Here is a 25,863-nt window from a genome sequence, read left to right on the forward strand (position 1 = left end):
CCTGTGACATTGTTTAATTGAATTAACCTATATCAACTACTTGTCTGAGTATCTTGTCTCTTTTACTTAAAGGGACACAACACTAAATACATTTTATAAGCATAGTATTGGGGTTATACCCCGTCCCCCTCTAATCATGGGTGCTGCCATGTTGAAATCTATATTTCATTACATTGCAGTGCTGACCTTCTTGCACATGTGCAGCAACTCTCCTTCGGATACCTGCAATGTAACCTAGATTTCACAATGGCAGCACCTGTGAGTAGAGGGAGATGCATGAAATGTATTTAGGGCTAAATTACAAGTGGCGCTCAAATTTATTGTGCGCCCACAAATGGGCAAATTTGCATGTTTGCGGGCGCGCAATAAATAACCAGCCATTACAAGTGGCTGGTTATTGCTACCGCGAGCTCGAGCTTGCAATTAGCGCTTAGAAAATTAACCAGAGATCAGATCTCAGGTTAATTTTATAAATGTGCCCCAAATGCCCTCAAAATACAGTGTAGTGTATTTTATTAACCCTTTAATGACCACAATGCACCCTGTATGTCACTGGTCGTTAAGGGTTTTTTCAGGACATAATAGCACAAGCCTAGCAAGAACACGCTATTAATGCCCTCCCTCCAGCAGGCTTTGTGAAATAGAGCAGTCTCAACGCTGGTGGCAAGACCGCGCTATAAAACAATCAAGTCACAAAAAAAGGCCAGTGACATACAGGGTACGTCGCTGGTCCTTAAGGGGTTAAAAAAATAAAAAATTTAGCATTTTTATTTTTCAATAAAATAACTGCACTAGGCAGTATTTGGGGGTAAAGCTAGCGGGTGTGGGGCCTTTACATTGCGGTCTATAGGAACTGTGTGTTCCCAGTAAATATATATGTACAGGGAGTGCAGAATTATTAGGCAAGTTGTATTTTTGAGGATTAATTTTATTATTGAACAACAACCATGTTCTCAATGAACCCAAAAAAACTCATTAATATTAAAGCTGAATAGTTTTGGAAGTAGTTTTTAGTTTGTTTTTAGTTATAGCTATTTTAGGGGGATATCTGTGTGTGCAGGTGACTATTACTGTGCATAATTATTAGGCAACTTAACAAAAAACAAATATATACCCATTTCAATTATTTATTTTTACCAGTGAAACCAATATAACATCTCAACATTCACAAATATACATTTCTGACATTCAAAAACAAAACAAAAACAAATCAGTGACCAATATAGCCACCTTTCTTTGCAAGGACACTCAAAAGCCTGCCATCCATGGATTCTGTCAGTGTTTTGATCTGTTCACCATCAACATTGCGTGCAGCAGCAACCACAGCCTCCCAGACACTGTTCAGAGAGGTGTACTGTTTTCCCTCCTTGTAAATCTCACATTTGATGATGGACCACAGGTTCTCAATGGGGTTCAGATCAGGTGAACAAGGAGGCCATGTCATTAGATTTTCTTCTTTTATACCCTTTCTTGCCAGCCACGCTGTGGAGTACTTGGACGCGTGTGATGGAGCATTGTCCTGCATGAAAATCATGTTTTTCTTGAAGGATGCAGACTTCTTCCTGTACCACTGCTTGAAGAAGGTGTCTTCCAGAAACTGGCAGTAGGACTGGGAGTTGAGCTTGACTCCATCCTCAACCCGAAAAGGCCCCACAAGCTCATCTTTGATGATACCAGCCCAAACCAGTACTCCACCTCCACCTTGCTGGCGTCTGAGTCGGACTGGAGCTCTCTGCCCTTTACCAATCCAGCCACGGGCCCATCCATCTGGCCCATCAAGACTCACTCTCATTTCATCAGTCCATAAAACCTTAGAAAAATCAGTCTTCAGATATTTCTTGGCCCAGTCTTGACGTTTCAGCTTGTGTGTCTTGTTCAGTGGTGGTCGTCTTTCAGCCTTTCTTACCTTGGCCATGTCTCTGAGTATTGCACACCTTGTGCTTTTGGGCACTCCAGTGATGTTGCAGCTCTGAAATATGGCCAAACTGGTGGCAAGTGGCATCTTGGCAGCTGCACGCTTGACTTTTCTCAGTTCATGGGCAGTTATTTTGCGCCTTGGTTTTTCCACACGCTTCTTGCAACCCTGTTGACTATTTTGAATGAAACGCTTGATTGTTCGATGATCACGCTTCAGAAGCTTTCCAATTTTAAGAGTGCTGCATCCCTCTGCAAGATATCTCACTATTTTTTACTTTTCTGAGCCTGTCAAGTCCTTCTTTTGACCCATTTTGCCAAAGGAAAGGAAGTTGCCTAATAATTATGCACACCTGATATAGGGTGTTGATGTCATTAGACCACACCCCTTCTCATTACAGAGATGCACATCACCTAATATGCTTAATTGGTAGTAGGCTTTCGAGCCTATACAGCTTGGAGTAAGACAACATGCATAAAGAGGATGATGTGGTCAAAATACTCATTTGCCTAATAATTCTGCACTCCCTGTATGTGCTTATATACATATATATTTATGTGTTAATATGTATATATACACATATTAACACATAAATATATATGTATATAATCATATACATATATATTTACAATTTGCAGTGCTACTTACCCGCTTCGCTGCGCGAGGTTCTCATTCTGTGTCTCACAGCATGACAAGGCTCCCATTAGAGCCTATGGAAGCGTGCTCTTGTGAGCGCAATGCTTCCCAGCAATGTGAACGTAAGCTGACGTTCGCATTGCTGTCCACTTGTAATAGCAGCGCACATTAGCATGCACTGGCATTACTCAGTAGAGAGCAAATATAGCTTTTACAAAAGTGATATTTAGCATTCCACTTTTAATCTGGCCCTTAGTGTTTAGTGTCCCTTTAAATTTTCAACATTTTAAATAATCTTTCCAGTTTTCATCTTCTTCTTGTTTAGTAATGCTTTATTCATTTCAATTTCAGGTTGTTTTTTATGGTGTAAAAGAATCCTTGAAATATCTAATTATCATGGCACTTCTTATTCCCCTGTTCTTCACCTTTCACAGCTACAAACAATTCTTAAACTGCTCTGAGCAGTGATGTTATTTCTAGACCGTATTCTTCCTGTCCATTCAGTGTAAGCCCATCTGTAAGGCATGAGCAGATGCAGTCCACAGTCCCAGAAAAAAAGCAAAAGAAAAGCATTCATTCATCTATGCTGGCCAATCAGAGCTAAGGTCCACTTCTTATATCAAAAAAGCATAGACACCGATAGGTATATAGCATTTTCCTATTTCAGTCCTGCATATAAAATAATGTTGTAACATTTAACCTTAGTGTTTGCAAATATAGAGCTAGATTACAAGTGGTGCACTATTTATGAATATAGCATTTTCCTATTTCAGTATGGCATATAGAATAATGCTATAACATTTAACCTTAGTGTTTGCAAATATAGAGCTAGACTATAAGTGGTGTACTATTTAGCACTCCCGCACAAGCAAAAAACCCCACTAGAAGTAATATTTTTGTGGGCGTGGGTTAGCACGCGTATTACAAGTTGAAAGTAAAACTTTTGTGAGCGACCGAAACACGAAGCATGCTAACGTCAGGATCTCAGATATTGCTACCGAGCTAGTTTTTTCTCCCCATAGGCTTTAAAAATATAGAGGCAGATAGATAAAGTCCCTCTGGGCGTACAGCCAGCAAGCATATAAAAGAAGTTTGTAAAGACAGTAAACAGAGTCTCACTAAGTTTATCTACGTTAGTAGTACTATTAGGGATATCTCGTCAAACTTAATTTGACAGGTACCACGCCCCTTTATATGCAAAACCACACCCCTTTATATGCAAACCCCTCCCACTATCACTTAGGTGTGTCACTGAAATAGACCTGGCCGAGGTGGTTTGTTGAGGCACTATGAAGTCCGAAATCATATGCTGCTATCAGCTCTTCTTCCAAGGCCGCATGATGATCGGAGAGGAGTTCACGTAGTGCTTGTAAAACAGCATTAAAACTTGTCGTGTCCATAGTGATCTCTTATATAGGTCGCAGGTCAGCACATTGGATAGGAGATTACAGATACACTTATAGTGCAAACTAACGACAGGAGCTGTAAAGCAACCTGCCGGGGGGGGGGGGGGGTATTTCACGTGGCCGATGTTCTGGCCTTCAAAGTAGCTCCGGGCTCTGCAGCTAACAGCGATCTTGGCAAAAATGATCTCGCTAGGTAGGCTTTCAATAGTAGGTTTCAGATATGCCAAACTTAGTATTAGATGCTTCGTGTAGAGGGCTATATTTGGTGGTAAGCTCAGGAAAGCTGGAGCAGCTCACAGAAGTCTCAAAATGCATTCTTATGTTACTATGTATGTATATACACAAGTAGTACAGGTTAATGATATATTGTTTATACTGCCTTCAGATAAATATATCTCATGTAATCTCAGCAGTCAAAAAATATATGTTGGGAACATTTAAGCTATTTCAGAGGTAAATGTGGTGAACCATAAGCCATGATTCAAATAAAAATTCTGCAGAATCTGATCGTGCTCTACAAATAATAATGAAACTACATAACTGTGTTAAAACACTGTGATGTGTGATGTGTGCAATTTAAAAAAAAAAAAAAAAACACTCTGAATTACATTATTTGCAAAGGAAAGTACATGGCAATCCTGAATCCTACAATTAGTTCTTGTACACCTAGTCAGAGGCGTAACTAGAAACCACAGGGCCCAGGTGCAAGAATCTAAGAAGGAAAATAAATTTGAATCAGATTACATGTCTGCAAATGGAGGTACCCTGTGCCCACAGTCTATGAGATGGTCTGACCCCATATTACTGTATATAGTGACACTGTTTAACCCACCAGTACTGTATATAGTGAGTCAGTGACACAGTCTGTAATCTGCCGGTGAGATGGCTGGCCTGCCCCTACCTGCCCCAGTATTTTATAAAGTGGCCACAGTAGTCTATGACATGGTCCAGCCCCCCCCGTACTGTATATAGTGGTACTGTATAGTGACACTGTTTACCCTCCCCCCCCCCATGCTGTAGTAACAAGGTCTGTAATTTGCTGGTTCCATAAAGATACACACACACACATACATGCAAAGATAAACACACAGTCACATACATACACACACACACACACACACATACATGCATAAATACACACACAGTCACATACATACACACACACACACATACATGCAAAGATACACACACAGTCACATACACACATACACACATGCACACACACACTTAAGTACCAATGGGTAAAACAGAAACACTAACCCCTGTAGTCAGAGACAGAGACACTAGTGAAGCATCACGTCACTCACATGATATCAGTGCAGGCAGTGGCAGGTCAACGTTTTTAACTAGGAATTTTTTTTTTTTAAAGCTGGGCCCCCACCCTCGGTTGTGTCCTCTGCATCCCCTGTAGCTCTGCCCCTGCACCTAGTTATTTGCAAGCAGTAGTGCAAAAATAACACATCACTCTTTCTAAGCAAATGAAATGAAAGTAAAATCTCTAATCTTTTCTTTAATTGTTGTAGGATTCTGCTGATGGGATGGAACTTTCATCTGAATCTGTCACAGAAGAAGAGAAGGAAATTGTATAGCTCCATAATGTCATTCTCTTGTTGTACATTGTAACTGCTATTTCTACCAAAAGTGTTTAAGACAATTATAGAGTTTGTATTTTGTTACTCTTTAGATCTGTTACTAAACACTTGGAAAATATAATTGACCAGATTCAATAAAGCTTGTCTAAAAAATGGTCTGCATAAAGAAAGAAAAATCAGGACCTCATTTTGTAATTTTTTTGGAGCAGAAGGCGACAATAATCATTTGCATTTGACACGGGTATTAATGTGCTTTAATATTGTACTTTGTATTTAATTTCAAAAGGTTGTGTAACTTTAAGCATTTAAATGTGTTTCTTATATTTTACTGAAATAAAACATAACTCCTTGTCATAAAGTGAATAAAACTTTAATTTTCAATACAAACATGTTCTGTTAATGATATGCAAAATTAAATTACTTTACAATGCAGAGTTATATAGGAAAACAAATTTAAATAGTTGCAATTATACTTGCACCATTTCCTATGTAATATATATTTCACAGTGATGACAAGTAGATGGGATACAGTGTTTTTTTACAGGTCAGATTGAAATGGAAAAACCCGTCACAGATTAGTGTGAGAAAACCTTGCTAATTTAAAGGTGACCAAATATAATCTCTCCTGAGCTGTGAGTTTTACTGAATCTGGTCTTCAGAAATGTTATTTGTTATTTCATTATGACTGCGAATTCTTGTTTTCCGTTTTATTTATCCAAGATCATTGCCTTGCCAACGTAAAGGGACAGTCTAGATAAATTTAAACTTTCTTGATTTAGATAGGAAATGCAATTTTAAACAACTTCCCAATGTACATCATCAAATTTGCTTTGTTCTCTTGGTATTCTTTGTTGAAAGCTAAACCTAGATAGTCTCATATGCTAATTTTCTAAACCCTGGAAGGCCGCCTCATATCTCAGTGCATTTTGATAATTTTTCACAGCTAGACACTGCTAGTTCATGTGTGCCATATAGATACTATTGTGCTCATTCTGAGAAGTATTTTCTTAAAGGGACAGTGTAATTTTTCTTTCATTTAAAGGGACATTACATTGCTGAGTACAACTACAGTAGCAGGTTACTACTTACCATGCTATTATTTCCCCCCCTGTGCCTGCAGCTGTATTCAAAGTTATTCTCTTATTTTAATCCCTTACAAATATTAGTTAGTGAAGCTCTGCATCTTCATATTTCAGAACTTATATTTGTTATGTAACTGTGCAAATTGTAATGCTTCCTCTCTATATTATATGAGCTAAACTAAAGTGAAAGGAACAGCTATAAAAAAAGTGGTCTGCATCTGTCTCATTATGCAGCAATACACGAGTTACAAGATGGCGGTGCCCAGTATAAATTGCAGATCTTTACCAACTAGATTCTGTACGGAGTTAAAATTAGAGAACAGCATTAAAGAAAGCTTTAGGAGGAAAAACAAGTAGTAACCCTGCTACTGTAGTTTTACCCAGCACTTTAATATGTTCCTAATAATTCATTTTACCTGCTGGATTGTATTAAATTGCTTACAAATTGCTCCTTTACCTTTATTTTGTCATTTACAGACAGATTATTTTGCTAGTTGAAATCAAAACCTATACAGAAAATATCAATACTACAATATTTATTATACAAAAGTTATGCAACCAAGAGATAGCAGAAGAAAACAACCTTCAAGTGGATGTGTTGGAAAGAGAAAATCCCATTTGAATGGGTGTTCCTGTGGCATTGTTTAATTGAATGAACCCATATCAACAACTTGTCTGAGTATCTTGTCTCTTTTACTTAAAGGGACACAACACTAAATATATTTTATAAGCATAGTATTGGGGTTATACCCCGTCCCCCTCTAATCATGGGTGCTGCCATGTTGAAATCTATATTTCATTACATTGCAGTGCTGACCTTTTTGCACATGTGCAGCAACTCTCCTTCGGATACCTGCAATGTAACCTAGATTTTACAATGGCAGCATCTGTGAGTAGAGGGAGATGCATGAAATGTATTTAGGGCTAAATTACAAGTGGAGCGCTAATTTATTGTGCGCCCACAAATGGGCACATTTGCATGTTTGCGGGCGCGCAATAAATAACCAGCCATTACAAGTGGCTGGTTATTGCTACTGCGAGCTCCAGGTTGCAGTTAGCGCTTATGAAAAATTAACCAGAGATCAGATCTCCGGTTAATTTTATAAATGTGACCCAAATGCCCTCAAAATACAGTGTATTTTATTAAAAAAATAAAAATTTTAGCATTTTTATTTTTCAATAAAATAACTGCACTAAGCAGTATTTGGGGGTAAAGCTGGCGGGTGTGGGGCCTTTACATTGCGGTCTATAGGAACTGTGTGTTCCCAGTAAATATATATGTGCTTATATAAGATATATTTATGTGTTAATATGTATATACACATATTAACACATATATATATATATATATATATATGTATACAAACATGTACATATATATTTACAATTTGCAGTGCTACTTACCCCCTTCACTGCGCGAGGTACTCATTCCGTGCCTCACGGCATGACAAGGGTCCCATTGGAGCCTATGGAAGCGTGCTCTTGTGAGCGCAATGCTTCCCAGCAATGTGAACGTAAGCTCACATTCGCATTGCTGTCCACTTATAATACCAGCGCACATTAGCATGCACTGGCATTACTCAGTAGAGAGCAAATATAGCTTTTACAAAAGTGATATTTAGCATTCCACTTTAAATCTGGCCCTTAGTGTTTAGTGTCCCTTTAATTTTTCAACATTTTAAACAATCTTTCCAGTTTTCATCGTCTTCTTGTTTAGTAATGCTTTATTCATTTCAATTTCAGGTTGTTTTTTTATGGTGTAAAAGAAGCCTTGAAATATCTAATTAGCATGGCACTTCTTCTTCCCCTGTTTTTCACCTTTCACAGCTACAAACAATTCTTAAACTGAGCAGTGATGTTGTCTAGACCGTATTCTTCCTGTCCTTTCAGTGTAAGCCCATCTGTAATGCATGAGCAGATGCAGTCCACAGTCCCAGGAAAAAGAAAAGCATTCATTCATATATGCTGGCCAATCAGAGCTAAGGTCCACTTCTTATATCAAAAAAGCATAGACACCGATAGGTATATAGCATTTTCCTATTTCAGTCCTGCATATAAAATAATGTTGTAACATTTAACCTTAGTGTTTGCAAATATAGAGCTAGATTACAAGTGGTGCACTATTTATGAATATAGCATTTTCCTATTTCAGTATGGCATATAGAATAATGCTATAACATTTAACCTTAGTGTTTGCAAATATAGAGCTAGACTATAAGTGGCGTACTATTTAGCACTCCCGCTCAAGCAAAAAACACCACTAGAAGTAATATTTTTGTGTGCATGGGTTAGCATGCGTATTACAAGTTGAAAGTAAAACTTTTGTGAGCGATCGAAACCCGAAGCATGCTAACTTCAGGATCTCAGATATTGCGACCGAGCTAGTAAAAAATATAGAGGCAGATAGATAAAGTCCCTCTGGGCATACAGACAGCAAGCATATAAAAGAAGTTTGTAAAGACAGTAAACAGAGTCTCACTAAGTTTATCTACGTTAAACAGTGAAGACCAGACTTACTCCACAATGCCATAAAGTTTAGAGATGAACCTCCGCCCCCCCTAGTGACGTACCTTTTAGCATACGTTTCCCACTTAATATGGCTTTTTCAAGGATTGATTGGTGCATATACGCCAAATGTGCACTTGACTCACAGGCAGCAGTGTACATACTGCACTGGGATTAGTATCTTGTGCGTGATACCATGTCAGTTTTAGGGTTCCTGTTATTTAATCAGCCTATAAACAGTTCATATTTCCCAGGTGTTTTAGTTAATACTAAGAGGAAAGGTCTAGAGAGAGAGAGATGTGTTATGAGGATTCTTTGTCTTCACTTCTTTGGTTGTAAGATCACATGGTGCTTGGAACACCAAGATTTAGAAAACCAACATATTGACAGATGCCTGTTTTTTAGTTGAGATAAATTATCTACCAAGAGAAAATGGTCATTCGTTACTCTAGGCATGAGTATGCTGAATTTATGGTTCATGGTTTATCAATACAATTTCAGACTTAAATTGCATGAAAAGCAGGTAAAACTAAAAATAATAATAATATTAAGGGAATTACATTTTGTGTTTACAATGAATGTATGCATCAGTTCAGAAGATAATTTATATCTGGCACTGGTGTACAAAAAAAAAAGGAAAAAACATTAACATACTCAAAATAGCTTTAGGAAATAAGAACATTTATATCTTTTTTTCAGACCTTTTGCAATATAATACTTATATTTATAATTCCTGCTATAAACTAAACTCTATGGACTGGATTACAAATAGAGAGTAAAAATATTAACTGTGTTGAGCGCTAACACCGCTCAAGTTAAATCAATAGTGCTTCGAATCTTGTACTTGTATTACAGGTTGAAAGTAAAATGTTAGGGTGCAAGGGAATGCCTCAGATGCGCTAACATCTGGAAGTTGGACAGCTCAGCCACGCTTACTCCCTTTCCCCATAGACTTCTGTGTGCTACAAAAACTCCTTTTGGCTTTCGCTTGCAAGCTAACCCAAAGTTGCACTAGGACAAATGCACTAAAGCCGAATGTGCATTAAGAAGTACTTCAAATACCTTTGTTCATCATTTAGCAGAAAATGTAAGAGTTTATTTGTAAATATCTATATATGTAGTTACCCTACGAAACGCGTAAGGGCCTCTAATGAAGTAGGGAGTTACCCTACGAAACACATAAGGCCACGCCCACCGTCTATACATCACAAAAAGCAGCTGATCTGTGAGACGGCTTTTCTTCGGATTGCTTTGCTTTATCTGTGAAAGTTTATTTGAAAAACGCTTGAACGTTTATACCTATTGAACTCAGATATACAAGGGAACTTTTAGAGGGCACTCACAGGTCTTTTTATAGTTGATTATTTATTCAGTAAAAAATGACATAATTCAGGTCGACGCTGTACAAAATACAATTACAGCATTTGGATATGGCGATGTGAACAAGCCACACATACAAACTAAGATTGTCTTGAAAAAGGCTCAATTGTGGAGCCGAAACGTTGACCTGAATTATGTCATTTTTTACTGAATAAATAAAGAATCAACTATAAAAAGACCTGTGAGTGCCCTATATTTTTCATATGGACATGTATAAAGAGTGATTAAAGAGTCACCCAGGCATTACAGAAAGAGAAGAAAGGTTGCAGTGCATGGAGTGCAGAATATATTCATTTATTTAAAATATTTAGCTATATTAATCTGTATATAGATATATTTTGGATCTGTTCTGAATAATTGTTTAATTCTGCACCCGATTATGGGGCCGATTTATCATGTGTCTGGCAGACATGATCTGCTGTAACGATTGTGTCCGCCAGACATCGATAAATGCTGACGCTGTTGGCATTTATCATTGCACAAGAATTCCTTGTGAAATGCTTGTGCAATGCCACCCCCTGCAGATCGGCCGCTAGCAGGGGGTATCAATCAACCCGATCATATATGATATGGCAGATTGCTGTCTACCGCGTCAGAGGTGGTGGATGAGTTAATTACCGCTGCTTCTTAACTTATGTTTCCGGTGAGCCTGAAGACTCGCGCAGAAACAGCTGCATATAGCAGCATTTGGGGCATAATAAGTCGGCCCCTATATGTCTTCAAGTTACCTGAATTTTCGCAAGTGTACCCAGAGGAATTGATGCTGTTTTGAAAGCAAAGGGTGGTCACATAAAATATTGATTTGATTTAGATTTTTCTTATGTTGACTAACTTTGCATTTTGTTATATGACAAAAGTAAACTATTAACATTTCTACTTTTGAAAGCATTCTTACTTACAACATTTTTCACACCTTTTGCCCAATACTGTATATATATAAAAATAAAAAGAACATTTTCTTCTAAATGAAGAACAAAAGTATTTGAAGTATTTCTATTAAAAAACTAAACAAAAAAGTGATTCCATTTGTTTTAAAAATATATTTTATATGCCATGGTGTTAGACTGGGAAGGGCTCAAAAGTGTGTGTATATACACACACTTTTGTGCTTAAAGGGACATGAAACCCAAAATATCTAGATAGGTAGCTTGCACATGTCTGGACAGGAAATAATGCTGCCTAGTCTTGCTAATGTATAACACTGTTGCAAAATTGCTGCCATATAGTAATGCTGACACATGCATACTCCTTAACTTGCTTTTCAACAAAACGTAAAAAGAAAATGAAGAACATTTGATAATAGAAATAAATTGGAAAGTTATTTAAAATAGTATGTTCTATTTGAATCATGAAATAATTTTTTGGGGGTTTTATGCCCCTTTAATGCAACATTGCTGACAGATTCACACTCACGCAGTGATCTTTCTTTAGGAACAATGGAACAAATCCCTACAACAATAACCCCATCTCTACTAGTTTACAAAGAATACATCCTACAGAACACAAAGAGCATGATTCACCTCCAATGACCGACAGGCCCACAACTGCTTTTTGTGCACATTTTCAGCCTATGTTTATATGGTGTATATAAGGCACAGTTGTTAGCAAGTCAGTGTGATTTGCAGATTATATCCAAAAAGCTACAATGGGAAAGGTAAGACTAATATTTTATATTGTATTATAAAGTATATTGAGAAGCTGATTTAAAATTTAACAAATGTGCAGCATTGAAAAAGTGGACAGAGAAGTAGTTATATTAAATGACTGACAATGTTTGGGATGCGCATGATTCTTATGACACAATGACCACTAGAACAAATCATAAAACTATTTTATAAAGAGGGGTGATTGATAAGTAAATTTTGTTTACTGAAAATTGGTGGGTTTTGCAAATCTAGAGTGCTTCAGGGATTAACTTCTTTAAAACCCTTGAGTATGTTTTCCTGATCTCCTTTATTGTGGACAATAAGAAGCCAGATGAAATCAAAGTCTTGCAATTATCAACTATTACTCTGCTAAATTCACTAAGTAGTCTCTCCATCCTTACTAGTTTTAAGCTGCTCCAGCGTCATCACTTTCAATGTTATATTTGATACCTGATGTCCAAAACCTCACATATCACTTCCGTCTCTAGTAAATAAGCAGCTTAGAATTATAAAGGAATTGGTGAAGTTGGGAAGAACATAGCGAAGTCTGCATACGTTTTAGGATAAACAGAGTCAGACAAAGGAGTAAATTTAGCAATCATCGGATGCTGCAGTCACCGGAAACAAGAGTTAAGAAGCAGCGATCATAAGACCACTGCTCCTTAACTCATCTGCCACCTCTGAGGTACGATCGGGATGATTGACACCCCCTGCTAGTGGCCGATTGACCGCAAATTTGCAGGGGGTGGCATTGCACAAGCATTTCACCAGAAATGCTTGTGCAATGTTAAATTATGTGCAGTGAATCATGTTCGCTCAGACATTTGATAAATCTGCCCCACACTGCTGCATATTTAAGTATTCTTATAAGACTCTGTGAGGGAAGGGTAAATCCTAATCTGCAGAGTGTAATTAGACAAAACCAATTACAATAAGTACTTTAATGCTCATTGCCTATGCTCAATTAAACATTTTATGGTGATTTTAATTTTGGTTTTTAAGCAAGCAGAGACTAGACAGACTAAATATGATTATTAATTCTAATCTTCAATCATAATATGTTTTTCTGATTATTAATTCTATAAACTAAAAAATGAGTCTTAGTGTTGGATGTTCTTCTATTGATTATATCTGAATCATTGATAACTAAATATGTCATGCTGATAAATACTGCATGATGTAGGAGGGTGATAGTATATGTTTAAAGGAAGTTTAAATGATGTTGTCAATCATGAATTTACATTGACATCTGTGGTGCATTTGATTAGGTCATATATAAAATCAGCGTTTTCCTCCTTTTGCTCTTTCAGAGTTAGAAAATGGCTTCAACAATTGTTGTCATGTTCAATAACATCCTGTCTGCTTTTTCTTTATGACAAACTTCTTCAGGTTCATATCCTTGCTCTCATTCTTCTTGTACCACATTCACTGAGGACAGTTAGGGACAGATATGCAGCAGGGTTACGTTTCTGGAGTCTGGAGAATGCACTTTAAAAAAAATAAAATAATAATGCAAGTACACTGCAAAATATTTTACTGTGCATGATTAGACTTGTCATATTACTGGCTTATACAGAAGTATCCTTTAATATGATGATATACTAAAATGTATTACTTTGTGTAGAAGCAAAGGAACAAAGACTAAATTATGCCAGTTTGAATTTGAATAAATTTAAATAAAATCTAGCAATAAATACATATGTGCAAACTTACACTGCTGTAGTAATGTTCACTGTCTGATGAAACATATATCTAATGCTATGTTTTAGATACAGCAGAGTAAAGTTTGAATAGAGTGCACTTGAGTGCATGGCGTGATGATTTAAAGTAATTTTACAGCTAAGAATTTGGGATGTAAACGACTTTTTGAAAACAAAAGCCAGTTATTTTCATTCTAGTTAATTTACTATCATAATTACAATGCCAAGTTTGACAGGTTTGGGCAACTTTTAAAACTTAGATACTTAAATTACAAAATGGATACTTTCAAAGGACATTTAACACTTCTTGCTTTTGTGTAAAACTACATGTCCTACACTCTCAGTATTGAACATCTAAAAATGCTGTGAACTGATGGTATCAGGTCTGAGACCTCATTTTCTAATATGGCTGCTGTCTGCATTTATTTATTTTCTGCAGTGTAGCAGTCCCATCCGTTCCTGCCCCTCCCACACCACCAACGATCGGCAGCATCGTCGTACAGGCTATGGCGCTGTTCGTTAGGTGTTTCAATTTACTTTTTTCTAATATGGCTGATCTGAGGGTTTATATAAGCATATAACTTACGGACCCTGTGGTCTGATCATAAAATCCATCCAAATCTTTTTCCAGATCATCCACTGACTGTCTAGAACAGCCGAGAACCATAGTACCTAGAAAGACCAAAAAAACTAATTCTGTAATCTAACTTTCAAAACACTGCAGATTGCCTACAACACCTATTTTACAGGAAGCATTTTGAAAACCTATGTTACAGAATTTGCATTTTGGCCACTCTAGTGAACATAGGGCAAGAACATTTTATTACACAAAGCAAGATGTTTTTAACGCCCCTTTAATTCAGAAAAAAACACCTAAGCTTATATTTTGTGAATATTTTTTACACTACAGATCATCTTTTACGAGGACCGGGACTTCAAGGGACACTCTTATGAATGTAGCGGGGATAGCTCTGACTTGTTATCCTTTTTTAACCGTTGTGGTTCTATCCGGGTAGAACACGGAAACTGGATGGTCTATGAGTTTCCCAATTACAGAGGTTGCCAGTTATTTTTGAAAAGAGGAGAATATCCTGATTTTAACCAGTGTATGGGATTTGGAGACACTATCCGATCTTGCAGGATCATACCACAGGTATCTGAAAATAATGATGTTAATGTTCTTGCTGATTAATAGATTCAATAGATTATTTTAAAACTGCAAACGAAATACAGGTAGAGTTTAAAATAAATTTTGTCAAATGTTCATTAATAAGACATTTTTAAAATGTATTTTTAATATATATTTCTAGCAGGGCTCATGTAAGATAAAAGTTTATGAGAGAGAAGACTTTAAAGGACAAATGATGGAGTTCACTGAAGATTGTCCTCAAGTTTTTGAGAAGTTCCGCTACCATGATATCCACTCCTGCAATGTCCTTGAAGGCCACTGGATCTTCTATGACGAACCTAACTACAAGGGACGTCAGTACTACCTGAGACCTGGAGAGTATAGGAGATACAGTGACTGGGGTGGCCTCAATAGCAAAGTCGGCTCCTTCAGACGTGCCATAGACTTCCACTGAATGTAATTCCTTTCCAAAGAGAGATAATAAATTATTTGGATTTAAAACATCTGATGTGTTTATGAAATATTTCACATTGCTATCTACAGGACATGATAAAATTAAAAGTTGTGTTTTTTTTTTAAATGACACTTAATATAGATACAGAATTTTGCATAGATGGGAACTAAACAATTTAGTAATCATTTACATATATACAGTAAGTACTGGTAGAACTTTATAAATGTGACCAATTATGAGAAATCATATTTTGAGTAAGTCATGGTATATATTAAGATTTAGTAATTCCCCCAAGAGAAAAAGGGGATTTACGTTTGGGAACAGGTCAAAGCTCTCAAAAGTCCCAGCAGGGTAGGCCTATGTATCCCTGGAGGGCAGTGCCTGATACCAAGTTATATATCAAAGAAATACAGAGAAGAAAAAGAGGTATCTTGTGACACACTTAAATGGGGAGCTTATATTTTCAATCTATATATCAGAAAAGGCACTAAGGAAGAAATTAAATTAAAATATAACTTTTATTGATTTCTTTAAAATAAAAACATTTATTGTGTTAATGAGAATAAAAATAGGGAAAATTTGTGTTTTCACAATAAAGAGTACATTCCAATTTGTACTGAGTTGTCACCCATGAGATTCATAGGAACAGCTAAATATCTACTATTACAGAGTAAACTGTATCAGTTCATGTATAGTTTTCCTATTTCCGTAGGAATATACTTGTGCTCATTTGTGTCAAATATCCCTAGAGATGATCTGAGTCATCGTACACTAATTACCATTGTTAAAATATAAGGTGCAAAAACATTAAAAATACTGTGTCCAGGATCACACAGAGTTACTAGATAGTGATATGACTATAGATGTGGCTTGCAATTTCAAGAGGTGGGGTGATATGTCAAAATATTATTGTGTAGCAATATATATAAATCTTATTCACCAGTTGCCGAAGAGGGTGCTTAAACAATATTACAGCATTACCCAGAACGGACACAGACTGATTTGGCTTAAAACGCAAGATAGCATGTGTAATGCCCAGTAATTAATTTTGAATGTAATGATTACCCCACATATATTGCTACACAATAATATTTTGACATATCACCCCACCTCTTGAAATTGCAAGCCACATCTATAGTCATATCACTATCTAGTAACCCTGTGTGATCCTGGACACAGTGGCCTAGATTTGGAGTTTGGCGTTAGCCGTGAAAACCAGCGTTAGAGGCTCCTAACGCTGGTTTTAGGCTAACTCCGGTATTTGGAGTCACTCAAAATAGGGTCTAACGCTCACTTTTCAGCCGCGACTTTCCATACCGCAGATCCCCTTACGTCAATTGCGTATCCTATCTTTTCAATGGGATCTTTCTAACTCCGGTATTTACAGTTGTGTCTGAAGTAACGACAAAACTCCAGCCGCAGGAAAAAAGTCAGTAGTTAAGAGCTTTCTGGGCTAACGCCGGTTCATAAAGCTCTTAACTACTGTACTCTAAAGTACACTAACACCCATAAACTACCTATGTACCCCTAAACCGAGGCCCCCTCACATCGCCGCCACTCGATTAAATTTTTTTAACCCCTAATCTGCCGACCACCACCTACGTTATACTTATGTACCCCTAATCTGCTGCCCCTAACACCGCCGACCCCTGTATTATATTTATTAACCCCTAATCTGCCCCCCACAACTTCGCCGCCAGCTACCTACAATAATTAACCCCTAATCTGCCGACCGCAAAGCGCCGCCACCTACATTATAGCTATGTACCCCTAATCTGCTGCCCCTAACACCGCCGACCCCTATATTATATTTATTAACCCCTAATCTGCCCCCCACAATGTCGCCTCCACCTGCCTACACTTATTAACCCCTAATCTGCCGAGCGGACCGCACTGCTACTATTATAAAGTTATTAACCCCTAATCCGCCTCACTAACCCTATAATAAATAGTATTAACCCCTAATCTGCCCTCCCTAACATCGCCAACACCTAACTTCAATTATTAACCCCTAATCTGCCGACCGGAGCTCACCGCTATTCTAATAAATGTATTAACCCCTAAAGCTAAGTCTAACCCTAACACTAACACCCCCCTAAGTTAAATATAATTTTAATCAAACGAAATTAATTAACTCTTATTAAATAAATTATTCCTATTTAAAGCTAAATACTTACCTGTAAAATAAACCCTAATATAGCTACAATATAACGAATAATTACATTGTAGCTATTTTAGGATTAATATTTATTTTACAGGTAACTTTGTAATTATTTTAACCAGGTACAATAGCTATTTAATAGTTAAGAACTATTTAATAGCTAAAATAGTTAAAATAATTACATATTTACCTGTAAAATAAATCCTAACCTAAGTTACAATTAAACCTACCACTACACTATCAATAAATTAATTAAATAAAATACCTATAATTATCTACAATTAAACCTACCACTACACTATCAATAAATTAATTAAATAAAATACCTACAATTATCTACAATTAAACCTAACACTACACTATCAATAAATAAATTAAATGCAATACCTACAAATAACTACAATGAAATAAACTATCTAAAGTACAAAAAATAAAAAAGAACTAATCGGAACAGCCAATAGAATGCAAGCTCAATCTGATTGGCTGATCGAATCAGCCAATCGTATTGAACTTGATTCTGATTGGCTGATTCCATCAGCCAATCAGAATATTCCTACCTTAATTCCGATTGGCTGATAGAATCCTATCAGCCAATCGGAATTCGAGGGACGCCATCTTGGATGACGTCCCTTAAAGGAACCGTCATTCGGCTAGTAGGAGTCGGGAGAAGAGGATGTTCCGCGTCGGAGGTCTGCAAGATGGATCCGGAAGAAAGAAGATTGAAGATGCCGTTGATAGAAGACTTCATCCGGATCATGGACCTCTTCAGCTCCCGCTTGGATGAAGACTTCATCCGGATCATGGACCTCTTCAGCTCCCGCTTGGATGAAGACTTCAGCCGGATCATGGACCTCTTCAGCCCTCCGCTTGGGCTTGGATCAGGACATCGGAAGAGCTCTTCAGGACGGATCGGTGAACCTGGTAGGGTGAAGACAAGGTAGGAAGATCTTCAGGGGCTTAGTGTTAGGTTTATTTAAGGGGGGTTTGGGTTAGATTAGGGGTATGTGGGTGGTGGGTTGTAATGTTGGGGGGGGTATTGTATGTTTTTTTTTACAGGCAAAAGAGCTGAATTTCTTGGGGCATGCCCCGCAAAGGGCCCTGTTCAGGGCTGGTAAGGTAAAAGAGCTTTGAAATGGAAATGTAGTAATTTAGAATAGGGTAGGGCATTTTGTTATTTTGGGGGTCTTTGTTATTTTATTAGGGGGCTTAGAGTAGGTGTAATTAGTTTAAAATTGTTGTAATATTTTTCTTATGTTTGTAAATATTTTTTTATTTTTTGTAACTTAGTTCTTTTTTATTTTTTGTACTTTAGTTAGTTTATTTCATTGTAGTTATTTGTAGGAATTGTATTTAATTTATTTATTGATAGTGTAGTGTTAGGTTTAATTGTAGGTAATTGTAGGTATTTTATTTAATTAATTTAATGATAGTATAGTGTTAGGTTTAATTGTAACTTAGGTTAGGATTTATTTTACAGGTAATTTTGTTATTATTTTAACTAGGTAACTATTAAATAGTTCTTAACTATTTAATAGCTATTGTACCTGGTTAAAATAATTACAAAGTTGCCTGTAAAATAAATATTAATCCTAAAATAGCTACAATGTAGTTATAATTTATATTGTAGCTATATTAGGATTTATTTTACAGGTAAGTATTTAGCTTTAAATAGGAATAATTTATTTAATAAGAGTTAATTAATTTCGTTAGATTAAAATGATATTTAACTTAGGGGGGTGTTAGTGTTAGGGTTAGACTTAGCTTTAGGGGTTAATACATTTATTATAGTAGCGGTGAGCTCCGGTCGGCAGATTAGGGGTTAAAAAGTTAGGTGTCGGCGATGTTAGGGAGGGCAGATTAGGGGTTAATACTATTTATTATAGGGTTAGTGATGCGGATTAGGGGTTAATAACTTTATTATAGTAGCGCTCAGGTCCGCTCGGCAGATTAGGAGTTAATAAGTGTAGGCAGGTGGAGGCGACGTTGAGGGGGGCAGATTAGGGGTTAATAAATATAATATAGGGGTCGGCGGTGTTAGGGGCAGCAGATTAGGGGTACATAAGGATAATGTAAGTAGTGGCGGTTTACGGAGCAGCAGATTAGGGGTTAAAAATAATATGCAGGGGTCAGCGATAGCGGGGGCGGCAGATTAGGGGTTAATAAGTGTAAGGCTAGGGGTGTTTAGACTCGGGGTACATGTTAGGGTGTTAGGTGCAGACGTAGGAAGTGTTTCCCCATAGCAAACAATGGGGCTGCGTTAGGAGCTGAACGCGGCTTTTTTGCAGGTGTTAGGTTTTTTTCAGCTCAAACAGCCCCATTGTTTCCTATGGGGGAATCGTGCACGAGCACGTTTTTGAGGCTGGCCGCTTGCGTAAGCAACTCTGGTATCGAGAGTTGAAGCTGCGTTAAAAATGCTCTACGCTCCTTTTTTGGAGCCTAACGCAGCCTTTTTGTGGACTCTCAATACCAGAGTTATTTTAATGGTGCGGCCAGAAAAAAGCCAGCGTTAGCTACGCGGGTCCTTACCGACAAAACTCTAAATCTAGGCGAGTATGTTTAATGTTTTTGCACCTTATATTTTAACAATGGTAATTAGTGTACGATGACTCAGATCATTTCTATTGATATTTGACACAAATGTGCACAAGTATATTCCTACGGAAATAGGAAAACTATACATGAACTGATACAGTTTACTCTGTAATAGTAGATATTTAGCTGTTCCTATGAATCTCAAGGGTGACAACTCATTAACACAATAAATGTTTTTATTTTAAAGAAATCAATAAAAGTTATATTTTAATTTAATTTCTTCCTTAGTGCCTTTTCTGATATATAGATTGAAAATATAAGCTCTCCGTTTAAGTGTGCCACAAGATACCTCTTTTTCTTCTTTGTATTTCTTTAAGTCATGGATATACAATATAGCAGAAAATTATTGTATATTTTATTATAAATGTCTGTCTGTCTGACTCTCTCTATCAATCAATCATCTAAGAGCTAGTAGAGGTGCATGGAGGAGGAACATACAGTATCTTTCAAGTTATGGAGACCATGTTTGTAGAAGGTCCAATGGATCACTGGAAGTAATTTGAACGTTTTATGATTGATGTTCTCTTGCTGGTCTTCCTACGTGGTAATGCTTTGGTTCCTATAAAACGTCTTCCTTCACTGTACAATTTAACCTATATCCCTTATCTTGATCCTCTTTAAAACCTCACATTGCTTCTACATACTAATTTTTCTATACTCTCTGGAACAAATAATCTGTTCACAATACATTGATCCCATTTATAATTTATCTTCTTCAACTACCTAAACTGTGATAAAAATAAGATTACTGCCTCAGATAATACAACTTATCAGTTACTTTGTTAAAATTTAAATGGCCTTTATGCCATAGCATCTGATAACATCCAGTGAAAATGAGTTTGCATTCTGCTAAATCAAAATTTACTTTTGAAACAATTATATGCATAATATAATAATAACTCATTTTTTTTTAGGTTTAATCAATGAGGTTTTTCCCTTTTTCCTTCAAGCCATGGCATGGCACAGATGCTAAACCTCAACGGAGGTCAGTTCTCCTTAAATTTAAATTTAAACAGGTTTTACTTAATATTTTTTGGGCAAAAAAAGTCTTCACATGTGTATATCCTGTGCTTATGCATATATATATATATATATATATATATACACAGTAAACTCTCAATTAACCATCACCCATGGGGATTGGTAGATTCCAGATAAGTGTATTTCTGGTTGCTTGAGAGTTACTATTAAAAATAGGCCCAGATTTTACTATAAACGCTGTATTTACTTGATATTAGATTAATATTTAAATACGTACTGTACTTTTGAACTTTGATGATTATCCTTTGAGCTGGGCCACTATTGTTTTTTCTATTGGGGCAAATCTTTTACATCATTGGTTATTCGTGGATCACATGGGCAGGTGTCAGTTGCAGAGAGGTAGAGGCGCACACTAGACGCAAAGTGACAACAGGACGTATCATCACTCTGAGGTGGACTTCAACAGGAAACACGCTACCGACCGGAAAGGTATCTCATTAGACAGGCAGTACAAGCACTCTACCCTGCATCGGTTAGTAGAAGACTGGCCACCGGAGAGGTATTGAGTGTGGGAAGGATTAGTGTAGCAGAAAAGAGTCCTGAGACATCAATTACTGTGCCTGTCTATTAGTCTATCTACCACAGCTCCTGCTGTTTCAAAAGATCCGGACTGTTTGTTTGTTATAGAGCACATTTATGCTGTAACATGAGAGTGCTGGTTGCTTGAGTGCCGTGTAACTGAGAGTCTACTGTATATATATATATGTATACAAAGAGAAAAATTTTATGATAACGGCGCAAAAATAGGTGATGCCAGTAAGAATCCTAATTTGGAAGAAGAAAAAAAAAAAAAAATATATATATATATATAATAAAAAGAGAATAGATGGCTCACTATGCTGCCCCAAAATTACTTATTAGGGAAGTGGGATCCCCAAACCCCACAGACCTAATATATAGAACAAGAAATCTGTAACCAAGAGAGGGTAAAATATAGGGGCGCTTAGTATAAAGAGCTAATTAATGTGTATAAAGGGTCACAATATAGGACCGCTGGATAGTAATTAGGGAATGTAGAAAGTAGTTAAAAAAACAAATACATATATAAAACTCTCGCAGTATATAAATAAAAAATATTTCAAGTATCAAACATCAAACATCAAAGGCTGGCTAGAGCAAAGATACACTGGTCTAGCAGATGGTGCCGTTAATACTAAAACACCACAGTGGACAGAGAAGAATCACTTATGGACTCTATTTGCATGTATATCTTGTGGATTTACTTTTGTAATTGCACATTTTGACTGTATGTACTGTGATTCTTCTCTGTCCACTGTGGTGTTTTAGTATTAACGGCACCATCTGCTAGACCAGTGTATCTTTGCTCTAGCCAGCCTTTGATGTTTGATGTTTGATACTTGAAATATTTTCTATTTATATACTGCAAGAGTTTTATATATGTATTTGTTTTTTTAACTACTTTCTACATTCCCTAATTACTATCCAGCGGTCCTATATTGTGACCCTTTATACACATTAATTAGCTCTTTATACTAAGCGCCCCTATATTTTACCCTCTCTTGGTTACATATATATATATATATATATATACTGTATATATACAGGTGACCCTCGTTTTACAACGGTTCAATTTACACCATTTCAGAAAAACAACCTTTTTTTCCAGTCATGTGACTGCTATTGAAAAGCATTGAGAAGCAGTGCATTTATTAAAATAGCCAGTAGGTGGAGCTGTCCGCTTGTGTTGCAGCAAAGCCAAGAAATCTGAAATTAACCAGTTTAACCAGACCTGAGCTATCGAGCAGATTTCAAAGGAACAAGATCTTCCTGTCTATAAATCAGTCCAGATTGGAATGCATAGAAAGAACTGTTTGCAGAAAAATGCAAGTGAAGTCTGTGTTGTGTGATTATTTTATTAGGTTTATAAAGCTGTTTAGCAAATGTTTTTGTTCATTTAAATTAGTTTAATTATATATTCTATGTTGTGTGATAATTTTATTAGGTTTATAATGCTGTTTAGCATTTAAAGTCTTCATTTCAAAGCTTTAAAAATAATGTATTAGGTGTTACTTCTAACAATTTTGAGAGGGGCCTGGAACCTAACTCCCTCACTTCCCATTGACTTACATTATAAACTGGGTTTCAATTTACAACGGTTTCGATTTACAACCATTCCTCCTGGAACCTAACTCCGGCGTAAACCGAGGGCTACCTGTATATATTTACAATGTGCCTCTAATGCAAAGTAAACTCTGCCACCCTCCTTAAAAATATATAACATTCTCTTGTTAAATAAAGTGCTTCTGTATAATGTAGCATACTCACTTTTGGTTTGCACTTCCATGCAGTATATTTTAAGTTTAAGTCTCAGATGTCCATTAACCTCTTAACAGCACAAGTTGATATTTGGTCATAATCCACACAAGGAGTTAAGTGTGGATGACAACCTTGGGTCGTCATCTGGGGGTGGTGGGGGTGAAGCTTTTGGAGCTTATAGCGGCCCCCTGCACTTACCTCCAAATCCCTGGTGGTCCAGGAAATCTGGGAATTCCGGTGACATCTCATTGCCTAGGCAACTCCAAAGGACTTAAGGAAGCTGGATGGGGGGATAAGTATTTAAACCTATCGATCTCAGCTCCCTTAAAGGGACATGACCTCTTATTGTAACACTCAGAAACCCCTCTTTAATATAAAACCCTTATACAGGTTATTATAGCTAGGTGTATACTTCAGTTCAATAATGCAATCCAGCCTTAGATAGGAGCGTAGAAAATCTTTTATTAATACCACAATTTGGGGTTAAAATACAAAGTTTTGGGCCACTTATTGGCTCTTAGTGATGTCAGCTAAAATTACATCTATACAGATCTCTTTTATACACTGTTATGGTGCCAAACCCATAGTGCAATGACTCCATCTAGTGGTCAAATAATATTATTACATTTTGCAGATACATCTAATTTATAAATAAGAATATATAATCTCTATTTTAATTCTAACAATAATGCATCTGCCTATATGTAAAAAAAAAAACAAATCAGATGAATTAAGGCACAACTACATATACCAAAATTTTAAAAATCATAAACAGGAAAAAGAAAACTGATTCACAAAAATAATGTCCAGTCAAAGTATTGATTGAGAACTTTCTGATGCAGTGTATCTAATTTATAAATCCATTATATCTCTCTTTTTAAGGAGATGCTCTCGGCTCCTCCCTTCCATGGTTTGTTTACCATCTCTATTAACTGGAACCTTAGTTGGCTTATATTATGTCCCATTGACTAGTAGTGCGAGGAGACAGGGGCATCTCTATTTTTACACCTAATATTGGACTTAAGTTCATTTATTCTTTCTCTTATCTCTCTTGTTATCTGTCCTATATACACCAATCCACATGGACATTTGATAAGATACACAACAAAGCTTGACTAATTGTTTTGTATCTAGACTAATAGTTCTGGATATCCTCTGTTTCCGAATTTATTAGCCATTGACTGTAATTGTATTTTATATCTCTATTTATCCATAACTATTCTCTTAACTCTTCTGAACGGACTCCTTGGTAATGTCTTAAAATACTAGGCAATGTCAGCTATCATATTTTAATAAAGTGTTTTTATCCATGTGTGGTGATGTCACCAGGCACCCTAAACCAGGAAGTAAAAGGGAGAGAGATGGGGGGTAAGTATTTAAACCCCTTGATCTCCACCTTTAAGGGACATGAAATAAAAAAGTGTTCCTTCCTGATTCAGATAGAGAATACAATTTTAAACAGCTTTCCAATTTACTTCTATCTAATTTACTTAGTTCACTTGGTATCCTTATCAACAAAGTATACCTAGGTAGGCTCAGGAGCTGGGAGCAAGCTGCTGATTGGTGGCTGCATGTATAAGCCTCTTGTAATTGGCTCACTGATGTGTTTATCTAGCTCCCAGTAGCTGCTCCCTCAACAAAGAATACCAAAAGAATGAAGCAAAATTGATAACAGAAGTAAATTGGAAAGTTGTTTAATAATGTATGTTCTATCTGAATTATGAAAGAAAAATGTGCGGTTTCATATCCCTTTAAGTCATAGATCCACCTTTAAGATCCACCATTTGAAAGGAAGTTGCCTGCTCTTTTAAATGATGGTAACTTGGGGGTTAAATGTTAATTTGAGTAGAGGCTCATGAGAGCCCCTACGTGCACATCAAAATTGTATACTTAAAGGGCCTTTTTATATGTGGATAACCCCTTTTTCTTTTAACAACCGAGTTTAGAAAAACACACACATTATTTCTACATCTATTTTGAGTACATATTTTGTTGTTGAGTTCTCATGTGTCATGATATATACATAAAATAACAGTATAATGTGAATCTGCTTGGTCTGATTAAAAAAACAAACAATTTATAATATGTGTGTTTTTTTCATTGAAAAATTGCCTACAGTGAGGCATAAATGCGAGCAGCATTTAAAAACTCCAAAATAGCTCAGCACAAGGGTGGAAATTGCTCGGCAGTTAGAGGATTAAAACAGAGCAAAAATCATGAATTTTCTTGCTTTTTAATGTTTGACCAATAAATTAACATTTAAATGAATGTAAATATTTTGTAATTAATTTTTATACTAATACATATACTTCAAACTTCTACTTTTGAACCCCAGCTGTGACATCTA

General features: G+C 36.5%; 1 protein-coding gene across 1 annotated transcript; it reads left to right on the forward strand.

Annotated features, from left to right (window-relative positions):
- The first annotated feature begins 246 nt into the window (after nucleotides 1-246).
- LOC128659448 (gamma-crystallin 1-like) lies at nucleotides 247-15,445 on the forward strand. The gene is made up of 4 exons (XM_053713077.1): nucleotides 247-258; nucleotides 5,481-5,540; nucleotides 14,773-15,015; nucleotides 15,173-15,445. Exons 1-4 carry the CDS (start codon nucleotides 247-249, stop codon nucleotides 15,443-15,445), a joined length of 588 nt encoding a protein of 195 aa, XP_053569052.1.
- The last annotated feature ends 10,418 nt before the right edge of the window (nucleotides 15,446-25,863 follow it).

The sequence above is a fragment of the Bombina bombina genome, chromosome 1 (assembly GCF_027579735.1).
Source record: "Bombina bombina isolate aBomBom1 chromosome 1, aBomBom1.pri, whole genome shotgun sequence".
Classification (NCBI taxonomy): domain Eukaryota; kingdom Metazoa; phylum Chordata; class Amphibia; order Anura; family Bombinatoridae; genus Bombina; species Bombina bombina.